The sequence below is a fragment of the Accipiter gentilis genome, chromosome 11 (assembly GCF_929443795.1).
Source record: "Accipiter gentilis chromosome 11, bAccGen1.1, whole genome shotgun sequence".
NCBI lineage: Eukaryota > Metazoa > Chordata > Aves > Accipitriformes > Accipitridae > Astur > Astur gentilis.
Window position 1 is genome coordinate 22,527,803 of NC_064890.1, and position 20,769 is coordinate 22,548,571.

General features: G+C 39.0%; 1 protein-coding gene across 4 annotated transcripts in view; it reads right to left on the reverse strand.

The window, feature by feature from the left end:
* Positions 1 to 20,526, reverse strand: part of IL17REL (interleukin 17 receptor E like) — a 47,627-nt gene extending 27,101 nt beyond the window's left edge. For 3 of the 4 annotated variants that reach the window (XM_049814492.1, XM_049814493.1, XM_049814491.1), the window contains exons 1-2: positions 20,388 to 20,526; positions 1,351 to 1,378 (exon numbers count right to left, since the gene is read on the reverse strand). In XM_049814492.1, coding sequence (XP_049670449.1) covers positions 1,351 to 1,378; positions 20,388 to 20,489 — 130 coding nt within the window. In that variant the 5' untranslated portion in view covers positions 20,490 to 20,526. The remainder of the gene's footprint in view (positions 1 to 1,350; positions 1,379 to 20,387) is intronic. The other variant, XM_049814494.1, reaches the window with a different exon arrangement.
* Positions 20,527 to 20,769: the final 243 nt, after the last annotated feature.

Below are 20,769 nucleotides of genomic sequence, written 5' to 3' on the forward strand. Positions count from 1 at the left end.
GTAAATTAGGATGAAGACTAAAAAAAATGTTTTTTCATCACCCCTATAAGGCTGAGTCATTCTACTTGTATTAAAGATAGCTGATAAGTCATTTTCAGGCAGCACTGAAAATCTACAACCAGCTCTGCTTCATATACATAGTCTTGAAAGATAAGGATCTTCAGTTTACAAACTCTTCAGTGCCCAATGTCTATATCCAGTTAAAAGCTAAACATCTAGTTTAAGCTTATGTCCATCAACTAAGCACCTCTGGCAGTCAACAGAGAGGGAGAAGCCCTGTCGCCTCCCTCCCAGCACATAAATCACCTTGTCCTAAAATGGGCTGAATGAATCACCACCTCGTGGTACCTGCAGTGAGTCTCCACTATCTAGATCTGCATTTGTGTAATACCCAGCACAGATTTTTAACTCATAACCAACAGTATTGCAGGTGTCCTTCCCTTTGAGACTAGGGTTGAAGGGTTTGGTTTCCTCAGCCTGTGTTGCCTGAGGGCATGAAGGCATGCTTCATCTAGGCAGAGCAAATGGCAACGCCCCTGTTTCTTCTTCCATCTTCCACAGTTTGTATAACTAGCAGCTTAGCTGCTTAATCCTAAAAAGATTCATTCACAATCCTTGAACCAGCCACTGATGGTTCGCTCTGCTCATCAGCAGAAGACTAGAGACTTTTTCAGATGGGACTTTCAACTGCATCCCTTCCACAGCTTTGCTCTTTCTCTCCACCTCAACATGTGTCCTATAAATACCATGCTTTCAGAGCAAGAATCATCACAGCTGATGTTCGGCTCACGGCCCACACCATAGCATCAGCATCTCACATGCTTGTGGCTCAGGATTGCGGTTGCTCCCTGTCTGTGGACTCTGCCACACAGATCCAGGAAAGGCACTCTGGAGACAAGGAGTGCTCAGAGCTGGACCTCCAGCTAGGACTGTCCTCTCAGAGGGCACTGCCTGCAAGGCAGCTGCCTCGTACTTCCCTGTCAAGTGACTGTGTGCACTGGAGGAGTGATTGATGGAGGCTTCAGAGTTCAGGTAATTCAAGAGCCTATGTTATTACTGTAGGCAATAATAATAAGTAGAAGCAATAAAAACATGTGAAATGACTAAGCAATTCTCCCAGTTACCATCTATGGTAAGGAAAATTATAAAGCAACAATGCACAGTCATTATTAACCTATTATTTATCAGAGCCTACCAATTTCCAATGTTTTGTACATTACCACAAACTGGTGGTAAATACTGTCATGACAGTGACCTGGTGTCACCAGGAAAGTGGATATATTATGTGCAATAAGTTATGTTTACTTTTCAAAAACAAATGTAGTAAAAATATGAATGACATATACTCACTGGAAGGTTTGCTTTTACAATGAATCCCCTGCAAACAGAAACAAAAATATTATAAAAGCTGAGGTAACAATAAAAATAAATATTGCTTTATCATTGTACACAAATATAAACATACCTTAAACAAGTAAACATATTCACAGTCCACAACAGAAATAATTTTCAAGACAAAAAAAGAGATTTTAAAATACAGTGAAAATGCACATCACTACTGCATATGACAGCCTGATACATATGGGGACACAAGATCACCATTAGCCTTATTTTCATGTATTTCTACTGAGCTGCAATTGTTATAAGTACTACGGTTCCATCAAATACAGACATCATTTTATCAAGTACTACCATTCACACTGACCAATAGCTTATTTATTGTTTTGTCAAACTTTACAATGGACTGCTTCATACCAGGGCAAAAAACCCAAGTGATTTTTTAGTGGAAGACATCTAGAACACTACTGAATATTATATAATTTTTAGAAGATCACACTAGGCCAATGGAAGGAAATATTACAATAATCACAAATTAAGTTTAGAAATAAGACTTGCCTTTTTATTTCTGAGAATTATCTGGCTCAGAATCCTGAAGATGAAGTTACTCTGGCACAGTACTTACCATGTTCAAATGGGAAAGTGTTTTTCTAAGGAGGCATAGTGAACCTGACACTGAGATTTTAACAAGTTTCCAGCTATCTTTCAGACAGACTATATCTATTTTCCCAGTAAAATAAACACTTAACCACACACTAAAATTCTGTACAGTATAAAAATAACAAATCTTACTTCGACGACTATGCATGACATTCTAAAGAAAGACCATTACTTAGCCAGCAAATACCGTTATATGCTGTTCTGGCATTCAAGTTTCTGACATAGCACTTATACCAATATTCCTCTGTATACAGCATATATGTTCTCCTTTGCTTTCCTTTAAAATCAGCGTCTCATTCACAGAGATGCTTTTGTCACACCCACAAAAGAAGCAGGCACCACCTTGTCTCCTCTGCTCTCAAACAGACTGGCAGCTTTCAGTCTTCTTAAAACGTTTTAGGATCTTGTCAATAAGCCAACAATCTATGAGTTTTAGAGCCAGCAAATTCTCTCAGTGGACGTTTGGAAGTTCTCCAGTTGTAGACAAACACAGAGACTGCAGCCTGGGTAAGCATTAGCACATAATAAAATAACTATTGCTTGGTCTTCCACAAGGCTTTTGTCCACAGGTAATTCTGTCCTCCTCATAAACATAGCTGTAGAGCAAAATCATATTATTGCTGCAGGTGAGAAATGACAGCATGTTAGCTACCCTGTGGCAGCTGCCTAGAGTGCCCGAGAAGTGTGTTTTCTGTCCTTCATTGCTGCTTTTAAGTTTGTAGCTAGATAAGCTTGTTTTTAAAGAAGGCCTTTAGAAAACCAGTGACCAGTATCCAAACTGTATTAGTTCTCATTCCTTTATCCTTTTGGCACTTTTATTTTTAATAATCACTTCTGGAGCTAAGCTGTCATCTTTTACAATTGGCCATTTGTTACTATGACTCATAAAAGTGCAGATGCACAAAAGGTGGTATTTTAAACCACTTTTTATAATAAGACAGAGATGGTCATATACTTTCATAGACTGAAGATTACAAAAATTACTTGTGACATTGTTAAAGATACTACTTTGGCTGTTTCTACACAATACTACATCAACACTCAAAGAAGTAGGGCCTGTTGCAATAGGACAAGAAGTAATGGTTTTAAACCAAAAGAGGGTACATTTAGACTGGACATAAGGAAGGCATTTTTTACAATGAGGGTGGTGAAACAGGGGAACAGGTTGCCCAGAGAGGCTGTGGATGCCCCATCCCTGGAAACATTCAAGGCCAGGCTGGACAGGGCTCTGAGCAACCTGATCTAGTTGAAGATGTCCCTGGTCACTGCAGGGGAGGGGGGACTAGATGACCTTTAAAGGTCCCTTCCAACCCAAACTATGCTATGATTCTGTAAAGGAAATTAAACTTCTTTACATAACTGTTCTAAAACTAAGGTACTTCTATTTCAATTGCTTCATAAACTATTCAAATTCCCCTCAAGGACTGAAAAATGTAACTGATGAGGCCCCATTTCTGCTGTAACATGTTCATAGAAATATTTGTCATTTATTAATTATTTCTGCTCCCCCCCCAAAAAAAAAGCTTCACTGGTAGTTTGCTGATTCTCCCAATGCACATTCATCAATAGAAAAAAGACTATAGCTTTCTGAATAATTCAGTGCAACACTAAACCAATAGAAGTGGAACATGCCAGCTCATATAAAACTACTGGAATTTTAACTGCTGTTTCAAAGCCCTGATTTTGAATTATTTTGAATCAAACCCTGCAGGAATATGCAGAAGGACAATTTGAGTTCAGTCTCTTTACTTGAGGTTCTCCATGTCTTTAGGGAGTGGAACAGACAAATATACAAAATTACTGCAAAAAAATTGAGTGAGTGAGTTAGGGAGCTAGCTTTCTTGGTAAGCAAACCTAACTGTTGGATCAAGTGATTGCTGAGCCACTGCTTACTGGAAGAAATTAGTCTCTCATGAAGTTATTAATTTAGCAAATTACTTCCGTATTTTTAACTTCCCATTTTGCAGCCAGACTATTGAAAATATTTTGGTTAGGTGGCTTGAGAAGTTCCCAATTGTCAGTCAAAATTTCTTAGACCGTCATCTTTAAACTAACTTCTCTAACCATTCTTTCTGGTTGCAATCATGCTGCAAAAATTACATTGAAGTAAATGACAAAATTCTCACAAAACACAGAGGATTCAGCCTTTTACTTAAAGAAGGCCAGTGCTCTGGAGCCCCTGTTATGACACTGGAAAAAAGCAAACTGTATGTAAACAAATTATCTTAAGTTACAAAAATGAAAAAAACCCCACCCACTTCTGTGGGACTGTGGGATGATGCAGAAATCCTCCTATACCTTCTAGTCTATCCTAATTAATTATCGTTTTTCACTATTGCATCTGAGCACTTTCCAGTACCGTCTTGCATTTATTTTCTCATCTTCTCCTTGGGAAAAAAGAAACATATCTATCAGTGATTTTTTGTTCTGGTAGGAAGATGTTTTGTCATTCTTGGGCACTTGTTTTTTTCTGAGTGAGGATTTGTTGGGAAGGTTTACATAAATAATCAAACATTTGCATAAACACTTGCCAGTTACAGCGAGCATTTGGTCATAGCTCAATTCCTTATTTTCAGTGTCTCTTTTTATTTTACAATACCAAGGGGAGGGGGTGGTATTTTCTTTTATAATCATTTTGCAAAATAGTCAAACAGATTGTTTGTCTCAAAGAACTCAAATAAATTAACCAAGTTCCTCTCCCACTTTCTATATCTTTTGTTTTCAGGAATTTTCAGTGATGAATGCAATAGAAAAACATACCACACTAAAACCAGAATGGAAATTTTCTTCCCCTTTCACAAATGCCATGGGTGTCTTTTATGCAAAAATAAGATCCTGAACACGATAGTACATTTTACTCCTATACAGAGAGCATCTTTGATTCAGATCTGCTTGGGCAAAGAGCCTAAGCAAAATATACTTACACAATGCACAAACAGTTAGGGATTTTCCTATTTCCCTAGGGTTTTCCCCGTTTGTGGTATTACTCAACTGTAGCTAGAGGTTATCTGAACAGACACCACCAACGTGCAGCATTCTGAATAGAAGGTGTGGTGCCAACTTTTTAGCTAGCACAGCAACTTCTTCTCAATCTAAGCCAATTGTAATATCACATTGTTTTGTTTAAAGACTGTAGAGAGAAGAAAGTGAGATCAGCAGAGGAAGACTTGGATTTCGGGGAACAGAGAGTATTTTCATGAACTAAAATTGCCAAGGAAAAGAAACAAAGATTAGATCTGCTTCCCATTTCCTCTCATATCTCCAGGCACTGAATCAAGCACAGATTTGTGGAAATTTTTCCCTGAATGTTCTGTCATGCAGGAAAGAGTCTGAGGCAAATTTGGTTTCACAGTCTACCTGTTAGCTCTGTTGCACCTCGTTCATAGAAGAATTGGTGGCAGCTCTTCCACAACTCCATAAGTAATAGTAATATGCCTGAAAATGCCTTAAAATGTATTCTTTAATTGGGACCAGGTTGTCAGACACTTAACATTCATTCATTAAGGTACTTACATTAAAGTCAGTGAATATAAAGTAAAGAGTTTTTCCCCCTTTTGAGAGATCCCCAGTGGCAGTGCTATTACCCACATTCCTACTTTAGGTTCAACTTTCAGAGAGGGCAGAGAAAAAGGAACAGGACCATATTCTGATGTTTCCCTCTATTCCAGCAATTTTTGTTCTTTGACCACCATTAAAATTAAGCATGGGACTGTACGTATTCTTACAACACAGGGAAAGTGCTCAAATTGTAGCCAAAAGGCTGATAAAGATGATGAATTTAATCATGTTATTTTTGATTCCCAGTTGAGGCACAAATCCATCTTATTCTGCACACAATTAGAAAAGATCTCCCAGATCACGGGGTCTAGTCCCCTGATAACCATAGGTACCACATCATCTAATCCCTTTCAAAAACTGGTGAAGATTCATTTTAAAATCAGTCAGCCTTTCATGTGCACTGCTCCGACGGCCAAGACTAATCCAGAAGCCCTGTTCTCTGCCAGCATCAAATCTTTTGATTTCTAACATAAACACAATAATGGTTAGCTTGTATTGACTTTTGATTGTGCCCGTTATCTTTTCACTTAAATAGATGCTTTCCACACTGGAATTTAATTTCCATTTACCTACAACCAGTAATACACTTTTTCTCAGCTTTTTGCGAGACTATAAAAGCCAAGTTCTTTTATTCCTCCCTAATAAAACTGGCTTTCCTTCTTACCATCACCCTTCTCAGCAGCTATTTCTAGTTTAATGCATCTGTCCAAATGGAGTGACCAGAACCACACACAGTTCTGAAGACAATTTCCCACTAAGGTATATTTGGTGCCTTGTAAAGTGGTGATATTCTTTGTCTCAATTGGGAGCAGCACAATCATGTCATATCCTCCAATACAGAGAGGGACCTACTTACCCCTTTCTCTGTAAATAACCCAGCAGCAGCCTTCTGGTCTCCATCTGCTCACCCCATTCAATTCATGGAAGGAAGAGCCTACAGATGCGGGGTCATAAGAGTCCTAAATGGTGTCTCATGGCCTCTAGTGAAAAACTTGACAATGCTGTGATCTCAATCACTTCCATAAAGAAAAAGGTCTTTGAGCAGTGGACAGCCACAGTCAAAGTGATATGGAACTATACAATTTAAGAACTTTGGATGGAAACAGAGAGGATTCAGAGCTGTATCATGAGCTCCTCAGACTATCAACAAATGACTAATTTCTTTCACAGAGACATACAGTCCCAGAAACCGTCTAGGGAGAATTTCACAGCTGGAAACAACTGAGTATGCTTTAGCTTTTTCCAGAGCTATTTTCACAGGCGAAGGAGATAATGGCTTTGCACTTTACATGTCCTTGATGCTGGTGGGGATTGGAACCTCACACAATTTTTCTCATTCTATTCTTATAAAGATCACTACTGTATTTATCTTACCAAATGTAAGGAAGCAGAGGTCAAGTATTTATACAAAAAAGCATGTTATTGGAAATGGGTGAAAAGGAAAAATAATAGGCCTACAGAACACACTTGGAAATTGAATAAAATTGTGGCTGTATTTACTGAGAACCAGAGGAATTATAATGATTAATACTCATACTATGAAAATTTATAACTGTTAAAAATTCATAGTACTGTTGATACAGTGTCTCCAAAAGACCTTTTCTCAGAAGGACCATCTGTATTGGTTTTGATGTCATGTGTAATTATATTCATTGCAAAGGTAAAACTCTTACTGATGATCCTTTTTAATTTTTGGCAAACCACAATGTTGTTCTTCAACTTCTGACAATGTGGTGATCAGATACATGTGAACAGCGTGCAAGGGATTCAGCTAAGCAATCACAGAAGGAAACATCTGGACTGTTATCCATGCAGAAAAGAAATAGGCACCTGAACTTAGAGCAAAGCATTATTTTGGACTACTCTGAACTACCGCTTTTACAAAAGCACCTGGACATTGCTTGATTTTTTTTTTACAGAATGCTAAAAACAAAACATCTGAGTCATGCCTATGCATTACCCAACTCCAAGTCTCTCTGGGTGTATTCCAAGCTGAAGAAAAAACATCGCATCACATTAGTGCATTGCTGAACCTAAGAGGATAAGTACTACTGAGAAGTGGGATATTAAGCTCAGGCTCAGCACAGTGTTAACGAGGCCACACACTTTTCGGATGAGAGCTGGCTTGTGTCCAACAGAGCAAGGCAACATCTGCCTGTATAAACACCATGTTAATGTGCTCTCAACTAAACAGTAAACTGACAATCAATAACAGGTAAGAGATTATTTGGTTTATTGAAGATTATTGGACAATCTTCAGTAAGGCTACACAGTGGTCTAAAGTATAGCCTTTTACCAATTTTTGTTTCCTGCACCATTTACCATTTCATATGTATACATGAATGTATGGACACTGTCCTCCACAACCTGCTGTTTCTTACAAGGCCAACACTTCCATTACAGTCTAGCAGGACTTCAGTAATACTGGTGTCGTGGTTTAACCCCAGCCAGCAACTAAGCACCACGCAGCCGCTCACTCACTTCCCCCCCACCCAGTGGGATGGGGGAGAAAATCGGGAAAAAAAGTAAAACTCGTGGGTTGAGATAAGAACGGTTTAATAGAATAGAAAAGAAGAAACTAATAATGATAATGATAACACTAATAAAATGACAATAGTAATAATAAAAGGATTGGAATATACAAGTGATGCACAATGCAATTGCTTACCACCTGCTGACCGATGCCCCATTAGTCCCCGAGTGGCGATCCCCCTGCCCCCACTCCACCCAGTTCCTATACTGGATGTGACGTCACACAGTATGGAATACTCCGTTGACCACTTTGCGTCAGCTGCCCTGGCTGTGTCCCCTCCCAACTTCTTGAGCCCCTCCAGCTTTCTCGCTGGCTGGGCATCAGAAGCTGAAAAATCCTTGACTTTAGTCTAAACACTACTGAGCAACAACTGACAACATCAGTGTGTTATCAACATTCTTCTCATACTGAACTCAAAACACAGCACTGTACCAGCTACTAGGAAGACAGTTAACTCTATCCCAGCTGAAACCAGGACAACTGGAGCACATGACTAACACAAGACTCTCAGGCCCCTTAGATTTTTGTCCTTCTGTTTACATGCTACTATTCAGGTATAACAGAGATTTCTGTCTTCAGGTCAGTATGTATTTCCTCCTGCACTGTACTGATGCAGAGGAATCCTGTTCCCATATTTTAGCCGGACTGCATGTGGCATATAACATCTTCTGACCATTACTGTGGCTGCATAGCTGTATCCCTTTTACAGAACAAGTGAAAGAGTTGGCAGCACAGTAATTATATTTCTGGGAACTCTTTGCAGTGACATGCATTTGCCCTATAAGTGGATGTCAAAACAGTATTGCTTTGAAATCTCACCACTGGGAAGAATATTCCCCCGTTGTATTTTTTTTTTTTTAAGTGAATTGTATGTAAAAATAATGCTGTGATACAAAAAGGATCTACATACAAACCACTTGCTTTCAAATTTATTGGACCAAAGGGAGTTATGACAATCTGAAATAAAAGCTGCTTGTTCTATTGTATGCTTCAACTCCAGGACGAGAAGCAGAATTTGCTTGAAGCAACAGTATGCTTTAGCTTCTTTATTTAAGAAATAAACCCCCCAAAAAATAAAATAAAACAAAAAAAATAGTCAATCATTTTGATGTCATGTTTCCTAAAATATTAATACAAGTTGTTAACAAAACAGAATTGCATACAATAGACAAAGTAAAATTAAAATGCACTTTGAATGCCATACCCTCAGCTGGTATAAATCAGCATCATCCCATGCATAGAGTGTCAAAAATTTCAGACCACTCAGCTACTTGAAAGGACAACTAATCTACCAAATCAGCACTTCTAGTCTAACAATGAGACAGGGACATTCTAACACAGCATTAATAGTTATTTCAACGAATGACTGGAGATCTCATACAGAGGATGAAAAAATGGAATCAAAGAAATTTAGGGCAGAAGGGGTCTCTGGAGGTAGCCAAGTTCAGCCTCCTGCTAGAAGGACTACTTTCACCAACAACAGATCAAGTCAGCCATTACTTTAGCCATTTCTTGAAAAACCGGAGGACATAGATTCCACAAGCTCTCCAGACAACCACAGATACCCCATGCTTTGAGGTTAGGTATAATGATCTCTGTAGCACAGAAGAGGCTACAAGAAAAACTTAGTCAAGATCCCTCAGCAGCACTGACAGCACTGAGACTTGCAGCCTCAGAGGTGACTGGAACCAATGGGAAGTGAGATTGCCACAGAGAAGGAAAAAGAAAAAAAACCACCAAGAACTGAAGTAAACATTACAAGAAGACACCCTCCAGGATAGAATTGCTCCTCCTGCTGCTGCTGGAGGCAGTTGTTTTTTTCTTTTGGAAATACTTATTTTTCTCGTGGCCAGAAGAACTTTTTCTATTCCAGTTACTGTCTTCTCACACATCCTAACACTACAGCTCAGCAAAAGAGGCAATATATTGCAGGCCTGGCTTTCCAGTGCTCTGGCATAGATGGTGAAGCCCTCACCGTCTTGCTCTAGGCAACTACTCATTTTGCTCATGTTAGAGTCAGTTCCAGGAGCAGAACACTGCTCCACTGTACACTGTGACTTTTATGAGTGATAAATGCCATCCTGCTTACATTCACACATTGTGGAGGATTATGGTTGAGTGAAACTCTTTCCACTGATTCGAATGAACTTTGAATCACATGCAAGTGGGGAAAAACTTTTTGCCTATTGTGAGGGTTTGACCCTGGCTGGACACCAGGTGCCCACCAAAGATGCTACATCATTCTCCCTCCTCAGCTGGACAGGGGAGAGAAAATATAATGAAAGGCTCATTGGTCAAGATAAGGACAGGGAGAGATCACTCACCAATTATCATCACTGGCAAAACAGACTCAACTTGGGGAAAAGTAATTTAATTTTTTACCGGTCAAAATCAGAGCAGGATGATGAGAAATAAAAACTAAATCTTAAAACACCTTCCCCCACTCCTCCCTTCTTCCTGGGCTCAACTCCACTCCTGAGTCTCCCGATTTTCTCTGCCTCCTCCCCCCAGTGACAAAGGGGGACAGGGAATGGGGGTGCGGTCAATTCATCACACGTTGTCTCTGCCGCTCCTTCCTCCTCAGGGGGAGAACTCCTCACACTCTTCCCCTGCTCCAGTGTGGGGTCCTTCCCACAGGGTCACAAGTCCTGCCAGAAAACCTGCTCGAGCATGGACTCCTCTCTCTCCATGGGCCCACAGGTCCTGCCAGGAGCCTGCTCCAGCATGGGCTTCCCACGGGGTCACAGCCTCCTTCAGGCATCCCCCTGCTCTGGTGTGGGGTCCTCCACGGGCTGCAGGTGGAGATCTGCTCCACTGTGGACCTGCAGGAGCTGCAGCGGGACAGCCTGCCTCACCAGGGTCTCCACCACGGGCTGCAGGGAATCTCTGCTCCGGCACCTGGAGCATCTCCTCCCCCTCCTTCACTGACCTGGGGGTCTGCAGGGCTGTTTCTCTCTCATATTCTCACTCCTTTCTCCCAGCTGCTGTTGTGCAACAGGGTTTTTTTCCCCATTCTTAAATCTGTTCTCCCAGAGGCGCTACCATTGTTGCTGACTGGCTTGGCCTTGGCCAGCAGCGAGTCCATCTTGGAGCTGGCTGGCATTGGCTCTATTGGACATAGGGAAAGCTTCTAGCAGCTTCTAACAGAAGCCACCCTTGTAGCCCCCCCCACCCCCGCTACCGAAACCCTGCCACACAGACCCAATACAACTATACAAACTTCAGCTTTTTTGCAAAATAAGATTAAGTCAGCCAAATCTAAAAGAGGATTTATGTACCTGAAACATGATTTAAGCAAACTGTGGTAATCTCAGCCAAACACCATGATACCATAATACCCTATTAATTGCCACCTAAAACTGGAGGAACCTAAGCTTATTAGGCACCTCCCTTTCTGATCTGAAAGTTCCCTAGATGCATGTAGTTTGGTGTTTAGTTCATGACCAGAACAAAGCTAGAATGACATCCAGCTCATGCCAAAGCTCACCTGTGAGACACCTGCGTCCCCCAGCATAGCAGGTGGCTGGAGAAAATTTAATAGTAACAGAGATCAAACTAACAAAGCTCAAGCCTAGCTTCTTTCAAACTGGAAATATTAGAAGAGGAAAGCAGAATATGGGCATATTCCAGCTTTTATGCTCTAGCTTTCAAGTCCTAACCTCAAGGGACAGCCAGGTTCAACATCCTCATTACACTGAAACAGTCATAACCCTAAATTATCCGTTTGCCACACTGCCCAGTAAATGAGAGGGTTTCCCATGCCCCCTGTCAAAGCAGTGATATTGTTTAGAGAGGAAATGAAAGAGTGATGATCTGAGAGAAGGACAGGCAAGATGCAGTGTAATTTTTAAACCTGAGTGCTTTCACCATTCAAATGGGAGATCTGTTTCCTACTTCAAAGGCCACTTACTTACATTTTATTTTAAGCAGTCACAAGGAAAAAAACCAGAAATTGAAACTTTGGAAGAGTGGCTCTCAGCAGCTACTCTAAAGGGAGAACATCAAACTCTGGTTCATAACTCAGGTGCCTGGACTTTAGCCAGTGAAGATCAGTCTAACCCAGTGCGTAACTTTTTCTCTTGCCTAAGTTGAGGCAGCACCATGCTGAGCATGCAGGTTTCTCATGCTGCCCTGACAAGTCACTAATGCTTTCTCATGATCTCCATTTAATCTGTATTTAATAACCTGGAACCATAGGAAAGGAGCAGGGTCATAGAATGCAAGAATGTTGCACAGATACTATCCTGAGATGTTGGGGGCGGAAGGGCTTAAAAACAAAAATGAACTTGCTAATCCCAACGCTGCCAGCGTGGATCATAAAGTCATACTAAAATTTAGAACAACGAAGCACACTTGGCAATAATTTCTTATAACGGTTTCAAGACTTTGGAGGCCATGTGTCAGGGCTGAGACACCTTTCAAAGCCATGAAGAGAAAAGCAGGAGCACGTGTTTCTGTTTTTTGTAGCTCCCATAAAAATGGTGTTTCTCCCTCTTCTCCTTACACAGAGAAAAATTTCAAACCTAAATAAACTTGGAACTACCCCTGATTATAGCTCTTTCTGCTGAGAAACATTTTTAAATGTTGACTTTGGTTTTATTCCAGCCTTAGCTTGTTATGTTGTTGTGTAAGGATGTAAGGTCATACAAATGATCCCTCAGGCCATGCTAGAAGCAGTGGTAGAGTAGTCTCGGATGGCAATCCTGAGAGGCCACTGCATTCCTTCCCGGTGCCACAGTATCAGTTAAGGAACTGCTTCCATTAAAGATTTAATGACAAAGATGCCTGACTAGCTCTAATTGTGCTTGCTTGAGTTACAGAAACACTCTAGCCACAGCAAAATGAGGAAAATCTTCTTAGTACATGTAGATGAAAACCTTTTTTTTGCAGCTGTATACTTGAAAATTTTTGAGAGACAGGGTTATTTCCTAACTATTCATATTTGTATTATTATGGCATCTGAAAGTCTTAATCCTACATCAGAAATCTTATACCAGAATCCCTGCATATACCAGAATCCCCATGCCTTTCCTCTCCTATCAAGTGCAACAAAAGCCAAAAACACCTTTCCCTGAAAGAGCTAGCAGTGTGAAAAATTGAAAAACAAAAAATGAAAAATTAAAAAACGTTCAAAATTTGTCATGTAGAAAAGCCCTACTGAAAATATCTATATTGTGCATTCTAGCTGAAACATTTGCAGTTTGAGATAACTGATATAGAAGCTAGTTATGAATAAATTTGGAAATACTAAGGAATAATAAATCATATAAAATAAAAAATAAGTACTCGAAAAATCATCACATGGTCTATTTCTCTTTTTACTGTTAACTCATAATTTTGTGGGGGTTTGGGGTGGGGGAGAAAAACAAAAAAACAAACTATGTAATAATCATATAGTTTGGCTTTATCTTGTGTATCTTCCACGTACTATATTTGCTAAAGTTAGCACAGTCCAATTAAAAGAGGCAGAGGTCCAAAAGAAGGGCTTCCAAAGAGGCAGGATTCTACCAACAGTACAAGAGCAGCATTGTTTCACCGGACTCTCCCAATCATGCTGCTGTCCCTAGAGGCAGCAATAATTCCTGCGCATGGCCTCAGCTTAATAAACCCATCAGTGTTCAGTACCTTCATATGTTGCTTAACCCTATGTCTCATTTTTCATGATAGCCTTTACTCACTGAAAACCACCTATGCCACACATTCCCCTAAAAAGTGCATGTGTTTTTTTCCCCTAAGTGGAAGAGAAACTAAGCTACAAAGGCAGACTGAATGGTTACACAGATGTGACCATGCTGTAAAAATTATTCTATTATATCATATATAAACTGAATATATTGAAAATGAGGGGGGAAAATTAAAAGAACACATACTACTGACCAAAACTAAGCATGAAGCATGATACTATAATGAGAATTGCAAAAATAAATTAAAAAAAAAAAAAAAAACAAAAACAAAAAAACCCCACACCACAAATGGGGAAAAATTACAATACAAAGATATCAAAATTTCAAAAGTAATAGAGAAAACTGTCATTGCAGTCATGGAAGGAAGAACAGCAGGTCAGGGAGATGAGGAAGCGGGAAAAAGATCAAGGAAGTTTGCATATGTAGGGATGAAAGGGAAAAACAAAACTGGAGACAGTGAAATGTATTAACTGCAATAAATTCTATTTCCTCAAAGTTTTTCCAAGAAAAGACAATGAATGCACATCTAGTACTCTAAAATATTGTTTATATGATTCATACTTTCTGAAAATATGCAGGCAAGTAGAGGCAACTGCAAGAAAATCAGTTTTCCAGAAATTATTGAGATTTACCACACATATTCAAAGCAACTAAGTTGAAACATTTTCTTGCAAGAGAAAGAGCCACAGATAACTTGAAAAGTAAAACTAAAACTCTCTTCATTTTTGCATAGACACTTCCTGAATGAGATTGTACATCCCATACAGTTTTTGTGGTGAGTCCCATATTTTGCGTGCTTAAAGGGCAGGATATGCAATACAGCAAGACAGGTTTTGACTGTTGGCTGTTCCAAAGGACTAAGTTAAATCTGACTTGAAAGACCATCTTTAGATCCCACAAAAGAGAAAATGATGAATGAAAGCAGAGCTATTAGGGTTAGAAAAGAACTCAAGATACCCTCTACTCTACATTTCTGCCTTAGGAAGAATGACCTTTATCTGAGACATATGTGAGAGATAGTTTCTTAGCATGTGCGGAGATCTCTATAAGCTCCACAGGCAATCTATTCCAGTGCTCAGCATTAGTTACTGTGATTTTCCAGCTTATTCATGACCTCAGAAAATTCTGGCCCAGTGAATTCCTACAGTTGTGAAGGCAGGGTCAGGGCTACAATGTGTCCATATCACATCTGAGTATACATGAATTTACCGGTTCTGTGATCATTCCTAGCCAAGTAGTTCAGAGCTGGTCTGAAACTTCCTCAGCAACACAGTGCTGTTTGGTATATATTTTCTGGTTTGTGTTTTTAAGGTGGCAAATAATTTCCTGGTTTTCAAAAACAGCCCATAAATGTTAACAAAATCAGAAAAAAAAGTTTTACAAGGAAAAATATTTCCCTGAGAGTATGAAAACTACACTGAAAACATCTGTGCCAGAGTTGATATACAAAACCTAGGTATCTCTTCCAGCTATGATGGTAAGGCATTACATAGAACTTCAAATGTGGGTTCCTGGTTTGAACAGCCTGGTAGCCACAGCATGGTGCATAGGAATTCATAGGTCCCAGAAATCAAATGATTTTCAATGAGACATAGAAGGAAACTCCTTTTTTAGGTCCAAATTACCTACCTATCTGGGAGTGAGGCCTAGCTTCTCAATGCTGAGCCAAAAAGCCAAGAGAGTATCCGAAACTATCCTTAGAAAGAAGTCTTTTAAAACCTCTTTTTGTTCCTTCTCATTTTTGATCATCCCCTGGTTCTCTCCCATGCATAGGCGTTCCACCTGCAAAGCAGTCAGTCAGACAGCAATATTCTGCAACTGTGGAAAGCACCTGCTCCCAAATCTCAATATTCACCACTGAGCTTTGGGTCCAAATGGAGCTGAAGGATACCTTCCCTCCCTAAGATGAAGGCTGAGAAAGATTTGTGTGCTAAAATTCGCTGCCAATAATAAAGGTCAGCTGCTTCCATCTCCTGCTGAGCTTGCTTATATATTTATTATTTAATTTTTTTTTATAATATCTACCTCCTGCTACGGGTACGGATTGCACATACTTATGTTGATGTCTCAAGGTGGTGAAGCTTCTAGCACTGCCTTGTGTTTCAGTTGCAGGACATCTTGTTGTGTCCAGTTCCAACATCTGTTAATTTTGTGCCCCCAACTTTCACGACTGTCTGTAGTGCCACTGCTCTTGCTGCTTGAGTGGCTTATCTCCTTCCAGACCTTGCAACCTTTTTCCAGAGTTCTTGAGGAAGGGAGAAATGGGAAAGAAAAAAAAACCCAAGAGGTACCATTTCATTTTCTGCAAGTTCTGAATTGCAGAGCTTTCTCCATCTCCACCTCTCCTGAAAGATGTGGTGGTAGATGCTCTAATAATGAGGAACACTGGAGAGTTTTGTAAGTCCCTGCTTGTACCTATCACTGGCTGTTTTCTTCTCAGGGGGTGAGGAAATGGGATGGCACCCAACCAGTGGCATAGTACACAGCAGGAAACATGGAAGCTAAGTGTCTCATCATTGCCAAGCTATTTTTGACCCTAAGAGTAAATGTAAAATACAGTCCAAGAGATAAGTCACCTAAACGCTAAACTGCAGCTCTCCTGACTACCAGCAGAGAAGGCAAGCAGGGGTATCTAAGCAAATGGGTTAATATCACTCTAATACAGTGACTCAACATGATTGAGCCCCTTAAGTATGACTGCTTTGACTAATGAGTACTTAATACTTAATTATAGTATTCAAAGCACTTAATTAAAAAGCATAATTAAGACACATCACACAGGAAGGTCAGCACTATTTTGTACTTGTGAAAACTGGAGAAAGGAAATTACTTGAATAGGGCCACACAGGTGAGACAATGACAGGCAGGGATGCAAAACGAAGGCATTCTATCTAGGGCATGCTCTCATAGATTGTACTGCATCTCAGCAACTATTAGCAGGGGATATGTTTTATATTTTTGTGCATCTCCTCCAGTTATCAGGTATATCAATGCATACACAAAAAAAGTCTGTGGTGAATCATCTGCTTATGTTGGGACTTCACACTCTCTCTCTCACTCATTCTGAGGAAGCCAGGTGTCTGATCAGCCTCTTTAGATATTTTCCATGTCTAATACTAGTTTTTCAAACAGATTTTAGAGAACAACAGAATTAGGCCACCTAGATTATCACGTCCATTTTTTAGAGACTTGGGATCACTTTTAAAATATGAATTGCTTTCCTTAATAATGAACAAAGAAAGCCAATTTATTTCAGCTGAGTTAGTGGCCTAAGGGCTGTATGATATCACTGGTTTTGCAGTGTGTATTATTCAGCAAGAATGGATGGATCCATGGCATAAATATCTAGTAAAGAAACACCACATACTTCGACTATGAATAGCATGAACATGCAGCAACTATATCAAGAATTTGCTGCCAATAGCCTTTATAATTGCAGGGAAATCCCAGATTCAGTTTAGGGTTTCCTTCTTTATCCATGGACTTTGGAAACATCATTACATTTAATGGCAGACAATACAAACACTATTTCATAGTTTTCTGGAGAGTTTTTTTTAAATGCAGTGCTCTTGATCCTTACCAGCTGTTGAGTCAAATTTGGCATAAGCCTGTTTCTTTGTGTACAGCCTGCAAACAATATGGATCGTAAAATGAGTAGGGCACAAACCCAATTTCAATTGCAGGCTGGGATTCCCCTATGCTTTCACAGGGAAACTTGGTTGATAACTTTGTTTGCTATTGGGTGAAGCATGGAGACCAAGCCCATTGTATTTAACCTTTGAATACCAGAATATCACTCAAGCTCTAAAGCCATGCCATTGAAGTAAGAAAGGAGAAATAAGTCATAATACATAATAAAAACTTGATTGTTCCTTTGCCATCACTTAACCCACAATTCTATATTTTCTTGCTGTTTAAATTTTTATGTAATGCTTTCATAACATCCAATGTTCTTTTGGTTTTTTTCCCTTTCCTGTACTGAACAGAAGTACAGTTTGTGGTACAGTAATGAAACCTGGATATTGCCTTATATAAGGCAATGCAAGGACATCTTGCTCAATATTCATGGTAAACTAAGAATGATTCATAAAGTTGTAATATGATCCAAAATCTAAACAGTTCAGTGTGAAGGGTTTTTAAGTCACACACCTCAAAACACTATTATGTTACATAAAATTGTTATGTCACTATTTCCATTTAAAGTACAACCAATGCTTTACTATGATAAGGAGTACCCAAAGAGGTCAAAACAGCTTACAAATATTCAAGGGACATTGCCACCTTAAAATTTAGTGTGCTGGTCAAACTCAACAGTTTCAGTTATTAAACCTGCTCAAAAGCTTCTGACAATACCCATAGTCTGAAGAATGCAGAAAAATGCAAATTAATTACTTTTCATTCCCCTATTGCTTTATGAAGAACCATATAACCTCAGGGTTGGCTCTGCAGAAGAGAAATCCACTATACATACTTATGGGAAAACTTCATAAAGAAAAAAATAATTTTCTATAATATTCACTTGTAGCAATAGCAGCTACAGAAAACTTCTGATAGTTTTAAAGCTACAATATGTCATTATCACATTAAGCAAATTGCTAGAAAAAATCTTTGTGATCTGATGTGCTATAGCAGAAGGCAGAACACATATATTGCACATAGACAAAGACAAATTGTGAACCCTGGTTAGTGCCCCTATAAAGACCATAGAGTTATAAATTATGGAGAAGATAAACTGCTTCCTTTTAAAGTAACTCAGGTAGGAATGGGATTGAGGCCACAATCTGTGGTTGGTTATGCAGGGAAATTGAAGTTACTTCCAAAGGAAAAGAAAGAAAGAGTTTTCTCTAGCAAGCTAGTCATGAGACTCTAAAGTTCATGTAGCTAAAATGCTTTGCACTAGATTGAAAATGCTATGCTGGCAGTAATTTGTCCTGTTGAGATCATTATTGTTCCCAGTGAGAAAACATTTTTGTCCTAAAAAGTCATTAATGCATTCAAGATTCTACTGAATACATCTAGCAGAAACAGTGCATAGAGAACACGAACTGAATCCTATCTTTAACATCACAAATGATTGATTGATTCCATTATACTGGAAACAATGCATTTCCCCTGTAAATAAAAAAAAAATAATACACTTTGGTCAGTTATCAAACGTTCAGTATTGGAAAACTTGTAAGACAAACGCTTGAAGGCAAAGAAAGGGATCCAGTCTACCAAACCTCAGGGTTGTGTCTATACCTTATGCATCTAGCGAATCGGTCATCTTCTTTCTCTGTCATACCTAAGATATGACAAAGAAAGATGTCCTTTAAGGTCCCCAGAGGTAAGTCTTATCCCCTAGACTGAATCTCACCGAAAAAGGTTGCTATTGTTTTTACATGCTGAGTCTGAAAGTCATGCACTCTTTGGAGGGATAAATCAGAAGAGTAAATCATTTCTATTTTAAACTCTCATTGCAGCAGACCAAGGAGCATAAATTATTTAAAATACATGTGTGTTTGCATTCATAAACATAAGTACATAAAAATTCTTGAAAAGTGTTCAGGTACATCTAGAGGTTAATCTCTTATGACTACATTTTATTATTCTAAAAACATTGTCTAAGTGGATAGAGACTACAGAATTTGAATGCAGGAATACTGGGGGGGGGGGGGGGGGGGGGGGGGAGGGTGCCCAATCTAGTATTTTATAAGCATCTTTATTCATGTTATTTTCTAAGATATGTATAAAATATAGAATAAATTGCTGTAACATATACTAACTTAATATCTGGGCAGTACCACCACATTTAGACAATCTTTAGTATGTCTTATTGCCTGTCATAAACACTGACATCTTCAAGCAGAAGTCTGTACAGACAACCAAATTCTTTCATGCCATCAGTTTCACTTCTCTGTAGCAAGTACATAGGTATCATCCTCTACTAAGACTGAAAGTCAGATTCCCTATTTTTTATCCTTTTTTAATCTATCTTTCAATTTACTCTATTCTTACAGTTTCAGAATGCCAACAGAAGCGGAATATCTCCATACTGCCCCTTTGTGGGCATACTTGGAAACACACAAAATTCAAAGCTGTTAAAGAGATGGTATGGTTCACACTCCACTTTTATGCACATACATAAGTCATTAAATTTAATACTGCAGTTACATTCATCCCATGAAATGAAAAACAGGTTTTACTCTTTCTCAAGCTTAATTCATTTATTCACAGGAAAGTCAGTGTTTCACATATTCCTAACATAATTAGCTATTTCTGAAACCTCCCGTTCCTCCCTCCCTCATCTCTTTGGCACCACTGCTGTTGTAAAAACTGACTCTCCAAAGTAATGAATATGAACTAAATAATTTTGTTCAAATAAAAAAGACAGATTAAAAAAGGTACAAACAACAGCAGTTGGAAATAGTGTAAGATGCATTTTCTCTGTTCCCTTCCTAACAGTCATCTTTGTCACTTTGGATACTTAACTCAGAATGACAGGAATATAAAGTGAATGTTCAGGACAGCTGAAATATTTTTCCATTTTTGCTTTCTTGCTTTTCTTACAATTATTTTGGCAGCATACAACTACTATATTAATAAATAGTAAATAGGAACAAGTAAAAGATTACCTGAGAACATGAAAGTCCACATTCTTCAATCCTGGGAATAATCTGACAATCAGACTTCCAAAAAAGAATTATTAGAAGAATCTGAGCATGAATACTTATCATCCTAAATTGAAAAACAAAAAAAAGCAAAACCTCAGAAGAAATCTTCTACTCTGACAATTCTCCCTCTCATGCCAAAACTTTAATATGAATTTTAGTCCCTCCCACAGCACCTCTGAGCTCCTCCCTCTAAAACTTTCCAAAGACAGAAAATTGCTAGTTGTGGGAAAAATAAAGCATGTTCAACTAATTTCTTATGTTCCGTAGTGAAAAATGGGAAACGTGAATTTCTGACAATCATAGTAAAAGGCTTTTCCTTCTGGATTTCATCATGTCAGCTTTA